At 37.5% G+C, this 15107-nt stretch overlaps 1 protein-coding gene across 3 annotated transcripts in view; it reads right to left on the minus strand.

The window, feature by feature from the left end:
- The window catches only part of PHACTR2 (phosphatase and actin regulator 2), a 99239-nt gene that overhangs the window by 23286 nt on the left and 60846 nt on the right, over positions 1–15107 (minus strand). For all 3 annotated transcript variants that reach the window (XM_060753492.2, XM_060753495.2, XM_060753494.2), the window contains 3 exons: positions 8211–8378; positions 4286–4366; positions 1924–2082 (listed from right to left, as the gene is read on the minus strand). In XM_060753492.2, coding sequence (XP_060609475.2) covers positions 1924–2082; positions 4286–4366; positions 8211–8378 — 408 coding nt within the window. The remainder of the gene's footprint in view (positions 1–1923; positions 2083–4285; positions 4367–8210; positions 8379–15107) is intronic.

Here is a 15107-nt window from a genome sequence, read left to right on the forward strand (position 1 = left end):
GATATTCAGTTGGAATGTCTTTCCTCTTAACTCATTTTGCGCTCTACTTGCCAATCTGCCTAGGTCTAATTACTACTACTACTACTACTAATAATAATAATAATACTTTATTTATATCCTGCCCTATCTCCCCATGAGGACTCAGGGCAGTTTTCAATTTAAAAAAAGGCAAACATTCAATGCCAATACCACAAAACAATAACCATAAAAATTTCAACAGAAAATCATGAAAATTAAATTACGACACCAAACATTAGACAACATGAAGTTAAAATTAAACAATTCACAAACATCAGATTATAACAATGTAAAAGCAGCCTAGCAGAGTGTCATTCAATAGTTCATTACCATAGTTAAAATCATTTTCTGGATTATTCAAAACCACTCCTACATAAGAAAAGATTGCCTATATTAGATAAGAAATCCCAGACGCTGTTACTGGTATTTACCTTCATGTCTACTTGAGATGGAACATAATAATTGAGACATAGCTACAGGCAGAATGTCAGCTCTAGTTTATGGTAAATTTTAATTCCTTAATGTCTTCTTAGAAGAATACCCTCTTTATATCAGAAAATATATAGTGTGTCCAGCATTGTGGTCTCATAGTGACAAACCAGATGCCTTTGGAGAGCCCATAAACAGGAATGAGTGCAATTCCACCCTCTTCCTCATGTGCTCCAGAAATGGGTTTGAGAAGAATGCCAGATGCTACAGGTAATATATAGCCAAGATGACTACTATATATACTCGGATATGAGTGTACAAATTTAATTTAAAAAAACCAACCCCCCAAACCTGGGTTTGTTTATTGATAGATCAATACAATACAATACAATCAGGGCCTTCTCAGTGGTGGCTTCTCAGCTGTGGAACTCCCTCTCTTGTGGGATTAGATCAGCCCCTCCTGTCATTTCACAAACAAGTAAAAACTTGGCTTTGGGAGCAAGCATTTGGTCCAGCATAATTATCTGTGCAATACAGTTGGAATTGGCTTTGGATTGATTAATATGATTATCTGGCTTTGGATATAAGCACAATAATTGTCCATAATGTTTACATATGTTGTTTTAATGTTGTTTTAAATTGTTGTTTAATTGCTTTTAATTATTGTTGTTCGGACATAGAATAACACCACTCATGTAAGCCACTCAGAGTCCCCTTCGAGGTGAGAAGGACAAGATATAAATGTCGCAAATAAATAAATAAATAAATAAAAGCACCAGACTTTATCAAAAGAAAGCAGCATAGCCTTCTCTGAACTGAATGGCAAAAGGTGCGAGCTTAATCCATCCTTAGAGAAGCTGAGAGAAGCACCAAACCCTTCTGCTCTCTGTGACATGGTGCCACTTCTAGCTTTTTTTGAATGCTTGGATGGGAAAATGGCAACAGCGCTGGCACTTTCCCCTCTTCATGGGGAAGATGCTCTTCATAGAATGAACCTTGACTTAATATGGGCCATATCAAAATCCGTAATTATTTACCAAAACCTGGACACAGCTTATACATGAGGTCAACTTTGACATTAGTATATACTGGTAGTTTACACTAACAGTGTTATTCATTTCTCTAATCTTTCTAGCTTCTGTTCATTATGGTTTGTGATAATGAATTCCATAATTGTGATCTGTAAAATACTTTCTTTTATCTCTCCTAAATCTCCCATCATTCAGCGTCACCTGATGATCCCATCTGTAGTATTTATGGGAAAGGGAGGCTCCCAAAAAAGGATATCTTCTACAAAACATGCATAGTTTTATTTGCTACAGTAAAAGGTCTCTTTCAGAGAGAATAAAACTCACTATCCTTACTGCATAAACATTTTTTTCTTTGGGCCTTTTTGTAGGATTATTTTATCGTGTTAGATAGCGTAGTTGCAATAGTAAATGAGAAATAAATCCAGATCGATTGCATTTAAATTACCTTTTTTACCCTCTTTTCTCTCATCCGCAGCAGATACCTTTCCAGGTTTTGAGCTTTTATCCTCTGTAGTCTTTATGACATTTTCTTCTTGTATTACTTCTTCAGCAATTGCTATTGTGTGGCCATTAGAGGTTTCATAATTTACTGTTACATCTCCATCTGAAAAAAAAGCAAGTCAATGACTAACCCTGACAATAGAATTGAGAGACATCTAGATTTCCCACTTTTTAAGAGAAATGCTTTCTGATAATCGCATGATTCACATCATTTGACAAAATATTTTGCTTCTGTACATTACCTGACCCACTCAAGACAAATAACTATATAACACAAAACATGACAATCAATTTGGAAAATGAACCAAGCACGGGAAGGAGGGATGATGACAGGAAAAGGATGGATTGTTATTGTCTGCTTGAAAAAAAGAAGATATTGTTGTTGTTGTTGTTGTTGTGTGTCATCAAATCATTTCTGACTAATGGCAACCCTAAGGCTATACTATTTTTTCTTCAGGGGTTTATTAAGCAGTATTTGTTCAGAGGAGATTTGCCTTTGCTTTCCCCTCTGAGACTGAGTGATTGTGATTTGTCCAGTATCATCTGGTGGGTTTCCAGTCTCCTAGTCCAAAACTCAAACCTCTTCACATCCTGCTGGCTCTTAGAGATAGGATTAGATGAGACTTATTTGGGAGGAGGAGCAGGATCTCCTACCCAGCTGGTTCTCATACAATCAGCAATTCTGATAAACTGCTTAGGACAGTGTTTTCTGACTTTGTCCCAGGAGGTCTTCCTCTGGCCAGTTTCTGGAGATCTCTTTATCATCTCCAGTCACAAGAGCAGAGGGGAGATGTGTGTCTCAGACCCAACAGCAGAATGCCCAACTACTAACGCACGAGACTACTTGGAAGAACAGCAAGACGTGTAATCACTTTGAACAAGATCTGCCTGAGAGCTGAATTGTGGTTTATATTGGTTTACAGAAGGAGACCAAACACTGTTGGAGGAACAATTGCCCATTAGAGCTTCTATCTTTTCTGAACTGTAGAAATGGCTAACAGCATGCATATGTGTAGGTACAGGTATGAAAGTAGGGATGCAGATAATCCTACATTTCCAGTGCTTCACATAACTATACATAGATTTCACTTAAATCAGTTGCTTCTAATGTTTAGCTCTTCAACATGTGATCTTGAAGTGGTGCACCTCTAAGCCCCTCCCCCCTTTTAACCAGACATAAAAGTTTGCCAAAATTAAAGGGATATGAGGGGAAATTTCACCATACCTTTGGGTCCATGGACCATTGACAAAAAGAAAAAAAGAACCAGCCAAACAACCCAGAAAGCTTCAAGAAATGTACTTCAAAGAAGTATGTGAGAAAACAATTCAAGAATACATGCTATTCTTCAATATATGTTCTCAAATCACAAGCAATGACAGAAACTGCATTTCAGACTAATACAGGCACTCCCAGATGCATCATCTCATACACCCTTTTAAGATTCATAGCAAGTATAACAATTACTTTCTGATTACGCTATGTACATGCAATCCCCAAGTTACGAACAACTTGGGGACTGTAGGTTGTTCTTCAGTTGAATTTATTTGTAAGTAGAAATGGGTACTTTTTAAAGAGTGACTCCAGCCCCCCCCCCCTCCCCTATACACACACACATACATACATACTATGGATAGTATAGGGAAGGGTTAACACCCCTGCCCGTTTTTGTTTTTGCTGTCTGTGCCCCTGTTCAGAATATTTCACCACACTTTCTGTACCTGTGAGAATTAGATTTTCAAAAATTTGGCTTGTTTTGGAAACAAGGACTGGTGATAAAGCTTCAATGGAGACACATTTTCCCATGATAACTCAGGAGTAAATTTCCCTTCTTAGAGGGAGATTTCTTTCACTTCCTGTTACCTAACCCCCATTTGCTACTATGAGTTATTTGTAAGTCTGTAACTCCGGGACTGCCTTTACCTAGAACTATATCTCCATCTGAGAAAGTGAAGTGAATTCCATGCTAGATTATGTTAATATAAACCAGTTAGACTTAAAGCTGCTACTTAATTCTTTCTACCTCTTTCCTTTTCCTTTTTATGTCTCACCAAAGTATGAATGCATCTTTTTACCCTGCCACAATATAACCAATTTTTTGGGGATGGTGGGCACATTTGGAGTTTTCAGGAAATGTTGGGGCACTGTTACAAAGTAGGTGTTATAAGGGATGACTATTCAAAAATGGGTGCCACGATAGACACAGTCACACAATTACTATTTCATAGTCAGGCAAACTGATGACAAGACAGCAGATGAACAATATTAATAATGTTAAACAGCAACTTGTGAAAATTAATTGCTGTACCTTGCTCAGTTATTTCCTTCAGGACACCCCTCCTTATCAGCTCTTCTCTGCTCTGCCTTGTTGATATCTTTCTTTCCAGCACTTACAAGAAAAGAAATAAAAGAGAAAAGTCAGGCAATTTTTTTCATTTTGATCATCATAGAAGTTCTGAAGTGAAATACAAATATTTCAATACTTTATTAATTAACAAGAATGGGAGCAGTCTATATAACAATAACGTTGCTTTGTATTATGTTGACAAATGAAGTTTTGTTTTAAAAAGTGCCAGTAAGCCTGCAAAAGAAGCAGATGTTATTAAATAAATCCAGAATGTCATCATCACATGTTCTCTAGTCAGACAGCATAGTATACATTTACATTTGACAGGAAGAGATTATTTCTACCTAGGCTAACATAAAGAAGGGTTTATAAAGGACAGCATAGTTTTTGGAAATAACAATGGATTCCGTAATTTAAAACCTGACACATTTCGAAATTACCTGGTACAGAAGCTATTATCTAAGAATCTGAAAGTTCCAGTATTAGGGCATGTTATCATAAATATGCAGCTTGATGTAAAAGCGGGACTGTCAACCTCTAAGTAACATCTTTCCTCAAACTGCCCTCATGTGCTTCAGGGTCTCAAGACTTTCTGACTTCTACGCACAGGGACTTTCCTTAACTTTCATCATGCAATGATGTATCAGGCTTAGAAATAGATAACCTTCTGTATACTCATATTCAGTAGTTTCCAAGAACTATGCCATATGATGTCTTATTTTAAAAAATGAACATATTTCTGTTGACAGAACGATGGAAGAACAGCAGCCAAGAATTTCCAAAACTGGATACTTCTAAAGTAGCTCTGATGGATTATAGAGGATGAACACATTATCCAAAATACCCACATGATGAACCACAGGGGTCATAAATGTTAACAAGAAAGTCAATCATTATATAAGTGAGATCACAATAATTTTGCTACAATATTTCAATATAAAATAACCCAAATGTACATGACATTTCTGATGGCCTGCTGATTCTCCAAATCCTCTTCTATTCTGGATGTGACTCTTCTTTCAAAAATTCTGGACTAGTCTTTTTTCAAAAATGTAATTGCTGAATTGGAAGTTCAAACTGTGATGCTTAAAATGTTTATTTTTTCACTAACCAATTCACCTGCAATTATACCTGCTTTTGCAGGAACAATATCCACATTTACGCATGTCTGACAGAATATATCCTTTTTAGGCATATTCAAGACCCTCCAGTGAGACGCAATGGTATTCCTGCACCAGAAGTCCTTCAATTCAATAGACCTTCTGATTATTCACAGTTTTCCATATCCACGTGGAGTCCAGGTTGTACTATACTGTACAGTTTGTACTATACTGGGAAATAATGAAGCAATTTACTTTCCTCCAGTATAATCCATAACCAAACCGCATTTTACCATTTCTAAAATTGTTTTGCATATCCAATTTCCAGACTTTACACATTCATCACCTCCCTTCTCCCAGGAGTATTTCTGAGACTTCACTATGCCTCATATTTATCTGCTCTCTTCAGCCATAACTTCTTTTCTGCAATGGACAATGGACAAACAAATTGAATATTTTCATATTTGGTCTCAAGCATATACACCCGACATGTGACATTCTAGTTATCTTGTCTATATCCCCTGGTTATTGTTTCAGTCATCATTTCTTCCTTCTGCTTTCTTGACTTTTTGGACATCTTCTCTTTTTCAGTCTCTGTAGGCATGCATTTCTCCTCTTGTTAACATACGACAGATTCTCTCACTCTCTTATTTTAAATTAATACCAACTAGTACATGCATTTCTGGATTTTGACATTGTTTTACATAAACACCCAACATTTATTTTTATATCCTGTCACAACTCCCAGTTTTCAACAGATTAAACAGCCTTTAGTGTCTAAAGCATCTGAATTTCATCACTATCTCTATTTTCAGCAGTTCTTCAAGTTATTCAGTTTGAAGTTTCCTTAACAATCTCCATATTTTAAAAATGGCCATGATACCACAGCCACGAAAAGCTTGATATCCCCCTTCCCCCTTTAGAACATATGCAGCCCTTGAATGGGGTATTAGATTGTTAAGGACAAAAGAGGTTAAATTCTCCTGTGCCCATACTCTTTACAAACTACCTATAATTGTGTAATATAATTGTGTCAGGCGGTGTATCTGCTTCAGTGTGCAGTTGATTGTCTGTATATGCTTAGATCTTGTAATCTGGGATCCTGCTTATTATTTTGGAATGTACCTAGCTATCACCCAGTGATGTTTGTTTAATAAAATTCCCAAGGATGGTTCCTGGTTGTGAAAAGCTAGCCTACTTTCCATATTTGGTGTAAGCAAATTGATCTTCTTCATTTAGCCAGCGGTTTCTCTTGGTATGAAATCTAGTCTTGCTTGGCCACAGAAACCCACTGGATGATCTTCAGGAAACCACACACTTTCAACCTCAGAGAAGGGCAAAAGTAACCCCCTCTGAACAAATCTTGCCAAGAAGACCTTGTGATAGGTTTTCCTTAAGGTATTATAAATCAGAAACAACTTGAAGGTACACACCAACAACCATTTTATCCACGCTGCCATTGCTGGTTTTATGTCTAAAACTCTCAGCCAATGGGTTGCTGTTTGGACCATTGGTGTTTAGAGTTGTTCAGTGTTATTGAAGACTTGGGTTTCCCCAACTCAGGTTGGGAAGGACATTCAGAGAGGTGGTGGCAGTATAACTTTTTGGGATGATACTGACTCACGAGACACTCAGAATGTGGTAGAATCCAAGAACCCTGACAGCTGAATTATGGCTGTCTTTACCTCAACACATAAATATTTTCTAAAAATTTCTCCATTCTTGTATTTCCTGTCTACTTAGATCATAAATCATCTATTTCTGTAGAACACTAAGTATGCTTCGAACAATCCAGAAATTCTTGGGCAAGTAGGAGGTCGTTTGGCTAAAGCTTCGTACCTTGAAGGCATAGGATTTTTTTTTTTAAAAAAGAACAAAATAACTCAAGAAAAGATGAACAAGTATGTTCAGCAGCAAATAATATTGAAAACATAGACAATATCTTCAAGTACAAAATACATGGAAAAGACAGAATGCATTATAGCCTTATTAAGCTGTTTTCTTGAGATATACTGTATAAAGTATTTATGATCAAACATCATGCTATTTATGATCGTAATATTTAATCCAAATCTCAGAAGAAAGGAAACTTTTCCCTGCAAATGTGCATGGTGAACTAACTTAATTATGGAATTTCACACACTTTATCAGCTCAAACACCTTTTGATGGTTTCTTTATCCTGTATTCACAAGGTTTCTGAGTAGTCTTTCTCCACCTATTGTTTCCTTTTCTAAGACACTTCTCTACTTTTATCTTGAAAAGGTAGGCTGTAAATCAGAGATGGAGCAAAAGCTTTGTATTCATAAGTTCTCCGGTGACAGTGGTAGGAAGAGGATGAAGTACAAAGTCTAGTTGGAAGCACATGTGTGGCAAGGAAGAATCACACTTTCCTAGTTCAAACAATGGAACTGCTTCCATCACTAAATATACATCTCTGAATCCTGCCCACAACATTTGACACTGCTGGCAGCTCCATAAGGAAATCAAATCTGAGTAGAAGATTTACTGCTGGGATACTTGCCAATATTTTGGATCATCTGCATTGTTTTTCTTGTCTCCCCCCTGTATGGTATATGATTAGGGCAACAGCTGCACAACAATAACTTCATTTTTAATCATATTGACAACTAGTATCTATAAAAGATGCTATCACGCAGTTCTTTGGTACATTATCACTTACACATAGCAAGCAGCAACTGCAGTTATTTAATTTGAGTCCATAATTCTAACAACTAAGCAGATCTGTCTTCAGGGGGAAAAACTTGATCATTGCTAACAATCATACCTGCTGATGTTTCAATAAATTTTTCACTTGTCTTCTTTTTCCGCCATTTCCATGGTTTGAAGATTTTGCCAATTGTAGAAAGCTTGCCCTTCCTCTTGAAAGGAGGTGTTCGGGAACCTGGGGCTGGCCCATCTGAGGTTGCAACTGATGCCTTGTCAATCCCATCAACTGCATAAATGAGAGGAAACTCAGTAAATTATTTGAGTGGACTAGCACTCTCCGTTTTTAGTTCAAGACTCTTGAGCCTTTAATGTATACACGAGACATTCTGGAGGGTGTACTAGTGCACCCAAATCCTTTTTTAATGACCTGTTAAAAATACCGAGACTCTATTAAAACAATCCAGTATTCAATTCCACTAGCTTTACTACAACAATGTCAAGAAAATTCTGTTTATTCTATTAAGAATGAGACCTAGAATATTTCTTCATTTAATCACACCACATTCCAACTATGATAAAAAATGACCAATTTTGATGAAACCTGCAATCCATTTCATTGCATTATGCTTGCTGGGGAGTGTTAGGGATTCATTTCATATTGTAGATCCAATGGGAAAGCTACTCACAACACCAAATAGTCAAAACACACAACAGGTGAAAATGTCCACAATTTTAATAGTACAGCTGTACATAATGTTGGCACTAATATGGATGCAGATTCAGCCATCAACTAATTTGGCTGATGATCAGTGAACCAACACCAAGAATGACATGTCCAGGATTCCACAGGGGTGAACACCCCTGTCATTTGGGTTTTTGCCAAACTAATACTGTTCCTTCTACCAGCACTTCCAGAGTCCCTCTACCAATTTGTTGATCCTGTCCACATCTCCAGAACAGCTGGTTCCTGAATTAGGATCACATGCAAACTGACTACAAAGTTGTGACAATCAGAGATTAAACATATAGTATAATTCCTACCCGTACATCAAACAGAACTGACCTTGAGTTGTTGAGCACCCCTTCTATATAACAACTAGCCTCAAAACTAGTCAGTAGCATCACTCCAGTTCCACTTACAAGTCTGTACTTTTAAACTGCAGTTTTTGTTCTTCAAAGCTTTTGGAGCTTTGGGTAATTTTATTTTATCAACTTGTATATTTAACTACATGTATTTGTCAGTTTATTTTAGTTTATTTTAATATTTTATATGGCTAAGATGCTTTACAATTTCATTGTATAGTTCTTTATTTCCATTACTCCTTCCCTCCCTATGATAGATAGATAGATACTAGATAGATATAAATCCTATGACTTTTTGGCAAGACAAACTGCTTTTTTGTGCCTCCCGGTAAGGATGCTTACCTGGGGCTTGAATCCATATCACTTGATTTCTTGTCATTTGATTACTTGACATGTATCTCTCAGTGTGTACATTTGTGCCTCATGCTAGTTTTACATGGGTACTGATCCATGGATGCTGTCTAACAAGAAAGAAGAAAACTCAAGACTATCATTCCTTGCCACAGCCAGGAGTACCAAATGGCAATGAATGTCAGCCAAGTGATGAAAAGTGGAGATCTGATTTGCCAACAAGGTCGATTTCCAGGAAGCATGGGTAGTGGACCTAATCAGCAGTTGAATGTGTGATTGAGAAGCTTTGCATCTCCAAAATCTCCTGCCATCTATTTCCGCACTCAGATCCAGAAAACTCAGGTCAGCCATGACTTCCTTCATTGAATCAGCCCACCTGTAGTGCAGTCTCCCACTTTTCCTATTACCTTCCACTTTACCAAACATTATCATATTTTCCAATGAGTGATGTCATCTCATGACATATCCAAACTACAATATCATAAAATCATAGAATCATATCCTTGGTTTAGTCATCTTCACTACTTTGATTGTTCTGAGACCCATATATTTGTCTTTCCTACAATCCATTGCATACACAGAAGTCCAGCACTATGTTCCAAATAATTTACTTCCATTCACTGTCCAGCTTCTTTATACATAGCCATTGGATAACCTATAACTATCTGTTCCTATCATGCTCACTGGAACACACCTCTGCAAAATTCTCACAGAATAGAATCTACAATCATATAGGAAATGTGTCCATGACTGTGTGTACATTCATCTTCACCAATATGGAACCCAAATATCTAAAACTTGGCAAAGTTAGTCAAGGGGCCTCGATAAAGTGTATCATAGAAAAATGTAGTTTTCTAAATGAATTTAATTTACCAAAATTTGTCTATAATCTGAAGTATTTTCTTTGAACACTAGGTGACAGACATTATTACCTAACCAGGACAGACAACGCTGGAGGCAAATCTGAAATATTACTCTTTAAACAGGGCCTCTATGGAACTCCCTCCAGAGTCCACCAGGGCTTTGCAGCCCCGCAAATACACCAAACAGTTAACACAAACACATACTTATACAGAGAGAGAAAAGGAGAGAAAAAGATTCATTTTGTGGGAGGGAGAGGGAAGAGTGAACAGAGGGGAAAGGCTATATTAAGCAACCGAGGTAGAGGGAGTGAAAGAGCAGAGAGAAGGACAAGGTGGGATCAAAGAGAAAGAGCAGAGGGAAACAGAAGGAGTACTGGGGTCTGAGAACCAAGAGATTTTTAACCCTTGCAAAGTTGTTTTGCTATGGTCACATACAATCAGCATAAAACAAAACACTTTCCCTCACCTATTTTGTTTTACAAAAAATAACTACTGGTAAATGCTAGTAGTTAAAAGTGCAAAAAAGTGTCAATTATGGTTCACACCACTGACTTCCAAGCTTTTTTCTTCATTTCACCATACAACTGCTAACTTCAGGAAGTTCTTTCATGAGCTAACTGTTCTGATAGCATTTTAATTAAAGGAAAGGGAAAGCTTGAGTATTAATGTGGGTGGGCTGAATAGTAGTTTCCAGATGGGGCTCCGAATGCTCCAAAATGTTAATTAGGCCTCCTGCTAGAGAACGGATTAAAAGTGTAGGTAGCTGTGCTTGGAAATGAATCTTGGCTAATGCCTTAATGTTGAGAAAGTTGGCACAGCATTACCTCTGATCTTCCGTACAATTGTGATAGAGATACAACCACACACATACCTTAATATTACTATTTCTAACCCTGAAATATGTCAATGAAAAGCTTGAATCTGCCAAGAGACAATGTTTCCTTTTCCAAAGGTTCAAAATAATGCCCCATGGTTAACTTGCCTAGCTTTATATCTTCAAAGAACCAGTAAGTAAACAAGGATTTGATACTTGGTGCTTCTAAGCCCCCCCCCCCCCGCCCATTTGCTCCTATATTTGTCCACCCCCATAACAGTCTGTGTAAAACCTGGCAACCTTGCTTGTCTGCCAAGACAACATTTTTCTGTGTTAAATATGCCCTGACTGCTCCAGGGGATTCATTTTTATGGAGAATTTTACATATGATCCTGACCTTCCATGGAATGCAACTTTATATTGAAGTTCTGTAGTCATGTCAGTCTCTTGCAATAAAAGCAAGACGACTCTTATAGCATCTTAATCACAAACAAATGTATTGTAGCATAAGGATTTCTCTATTAGATGCTTCCTGCATGGTACAATGTGCAGTGAAACAGAAGCTGGATTGAGTATTCTTTCTATGTATCCAGGAAATTGTTTGGACACAGTGTGTGGTGAAAGATTTTGACTTAGGGGATTCTCATTAATGGGTGACAGCTTGGACAGTTTGTCAGTTCACACACTGTCTAAGCTGTCATCCATTAATGAGAATTTCCTTAGGCCTGAAAAGCACTATAAACAGCACCACACCAATATTTAGAGGCATGTTTATACTTACCATACAGTGTTTTTCACAAATATCTTCCTGGAAGGAGAATCCGAGTACTATCCAATGTTGATAACAACTATTAGAATTGGAAAATATAATATAAACAAAAGAAATCTGAGGGGATGATTCAGCAGCAGCTCTCCAATGGTGGAATTCAGTGGAAACAGAAGAAGCAGAGATTCACTGAAGATGCCTGCCACAGATGTAGGCGAAGCATCAGAAGAAAATGCTACTAGAACACAGCCATACAGCCCAGAAACCACACAACACCCCCAGAAGACGCATAAGTCCCTCTTCCCAACATAATCTACTATGTGTACCAAAAAACAGGGAATAAAACATTGGGAAAATCTTAAGTGTAACACTTGACCGAGCTCTAAAACTACAAAAACGCTCTTGTTCCAAAAAATAATATACTGGGTTCTTGTTTACAAATGTGGACTTATCAATACAAAGGTACACAGAGACTCTTGCACAAATCAAATTAACTACCTAGCTCAGTTTTCACATATGATTAAGCAAGATACTACTGTCAATGCCTCTTTCTACCAGTTTAACTCATGTGACCTCTAGCCAGCGACACATCATGTGGTCTGCCAGTGAACTTGATGCCACCCTAGAATGGTAATCTGTGTGCTAGGAAAGATTTTGACCAAAAGCACCCTGAGCCAATAACTATAAGAAGAGCTATTTTGCTTAGGGAAGCTTTAATTGTTACATAGGTTTGGAGGGAAGGTCATCTGCGCAGGCCTGATATCTCCTGGAAGAGCAGTCTGGTCTAACATTTTCCACACATTACAGGACTTGAAAGCTTATCCAAACCAGAACACTTTGCTCCTCTATTTTCCACTTGTTTTCTTATGAGTTAATGCCAAGTTGTTATTTCCCTTATATCTTGCTACTCTCACAACACATAAGACTAGCAATGACTCTGTTTCAATCACTGACAACAGGCAAATAAGTTTACTTAAGTTCAAATGAAGTCTATTAATCTGCAACGTCTCGTATAACAAATCACGGGCAAGGTGGCAAAGTACAGAATGCAATTCTGAGTGAGACAAACACTTTTTATCTCTCAAAATATTAGAATGTGGGAATTGCACAATGCAACAGATTGGCAATAATACAGAGAAAAATTAAGTGCTTCATTGAGCACATTATTATGTGTTGGAATTTAATGCTATAAGAACGTGGTGACCTGAAGACAAATGAATGGAGGACAGAAATCAGTGGGCTGAAATAAACGGCTTTTTGGAGTCATACAGCAGAACATTTCTTCATTTACAAGAGATAGTAAATGAGAGTTTGGAAAAATATTTTTTGGGGGATGATAGCTTCCCTACCACCTAGCCGAAGTAGGAATAAATTGTTTTTCTTGGAAGCTTCCAAATGTAGCAACCCACCATGTAAATGGGTAAAAGGTATTTCACACCATTTAAAAAAGTATCTTGTAATACTTAGGTTTATCTCTTTGTCATTTTTAAGTGGCAATCTAATGTAACCCTAGGAGAGAGCCCAGGAACAAAAAATAAGATTTCCTATCATTGTCCACGCCTCTCTGCATGACACATACATGGATCTGTGCTTCATGCTAACCCAAACCATTATTCCCAGTTTTGCACAGGATATTTGTTTATTTATTTCCCACACTTGTATCCCACCCTTCTCACCCAGAAGGGGACTCAGTGTGGAGTCACAAAGGCAAAATTCAATGCTGTATATACATATATGTATCGCCAAATGAACAAGTGCATTAAAATCAACCCAATCAAAAACATAAATATTAAAACATCAGTTAAAATCACAAATTTCAGATCAATCTGAGTATCAAAGCATTCATACCCCCTGCCCCAAAACACATTTAAATCATTGTTGCATTCCTTAATATTTCTGCTTGTAGTGCTAATTGTCCCAAATGGAGATTCCCCACCACTCCCAATCAGCTTAACACATTATTTAGATTGATTGTTCCATTTAATCTTGTTGCTAACCTACTCTTTAATAGCAACTGCAGATGCAATGCTGGAAATGAATTTAAGAAGCTGCAGCTCACAGATTTTTTGAGGACATGTCAATGGATGGTTTACTCAAGGTCAAATATGTTGTCAAATATCCTCAAAAATATATCCCGTTTTGCAGGCAAAATGCTTTCAGTCATTCTGAATGCATCAAAAAAGCTGCATTCAGATGGAAATATTCACTGCAATGGAGGCAATGCAATGGCCATGAAATGCCAGGAAAAATGTAGTTTAATAAGATTGTTCTGATTTCTATATAAGATGGACTACAAAAAAGGGCTCTTACGTATTAACACATTCATGAAAATCCTGTCAGTCTCAAGCTATTTGGCCGACTGCATCCCTTTGTACAAACCTGCCAGGGCCCTGAGATAATAAATAATAATAAATAAAACTTTATTTATACCCGGCCACCATCTCCCCAACGGGGACTCAGGGCGGCTAACATGAGGCCAGGCCCAACAATTATAACAAATCAAAATAAAATACATACAGCAAATAATAACATCAAATGAAATATAATGCAAAATCAAATACAGGAAATGAAATAAAATAATAAAAATGTGCAGAGAGGGCTGGGCCAAGTTACAAGTGATAGAATTAAAAATATAAAAACCCTGCGTGAGATGGATGAATAGGGTAGTTGTCTGGTGGGGGATTTCAGATGGGAACAAGCAATGGGTGAATATCACTAAAGGATGAGATAAAGTGCATCAACGGACATATTGTGCTGAGCTGAGACCTTCAGAAGAGACCCTTGTCTCGGTTCCACCTCCATCTCAAGCTTGGTGGGAATGAGAGCGGGCCTTCCTTCCCAGTGATTGCCGCTCAACTCTGGAGCTCCCTGCCCAGAATGGCCCCCTCCCTTCTGGCGGCAGGCTAAAACCATTCCCCCCCCCCCCCAGCAGACTTTTAAACATGAAGGTGTTTAAGTTCTAGTCAGGGGTCAGGGGATGCTGTGGTTTTGTGATGTGATTTTATATGCTTTTATGGTTTTTAACCTGAATTGTTTTAATATTAATGTTGTTTAATACTGTTTTAATATTTGTGTATTTTAAGTTGTATTGAAATGCTTTAGTTGTGAGCCACTTTGAGTCTCTGTATGGAGAAAAAT

This window comes from Anolis sagrei, chromosome 1 (genome assembly GCF_037176765.1).
Source record: "Anolis sagrei isolate rAnoSag1 chromosome 1, rAnoSag1.mat, whole genome shotgun sequence".
Classification (NCBI taxonomy): domain Eukaryota; kingdom Metazoa; phylum Chordata; class Lepidosauria; order Squamata; family Dactyloidae; genus Anolis; species Anolis sagrei.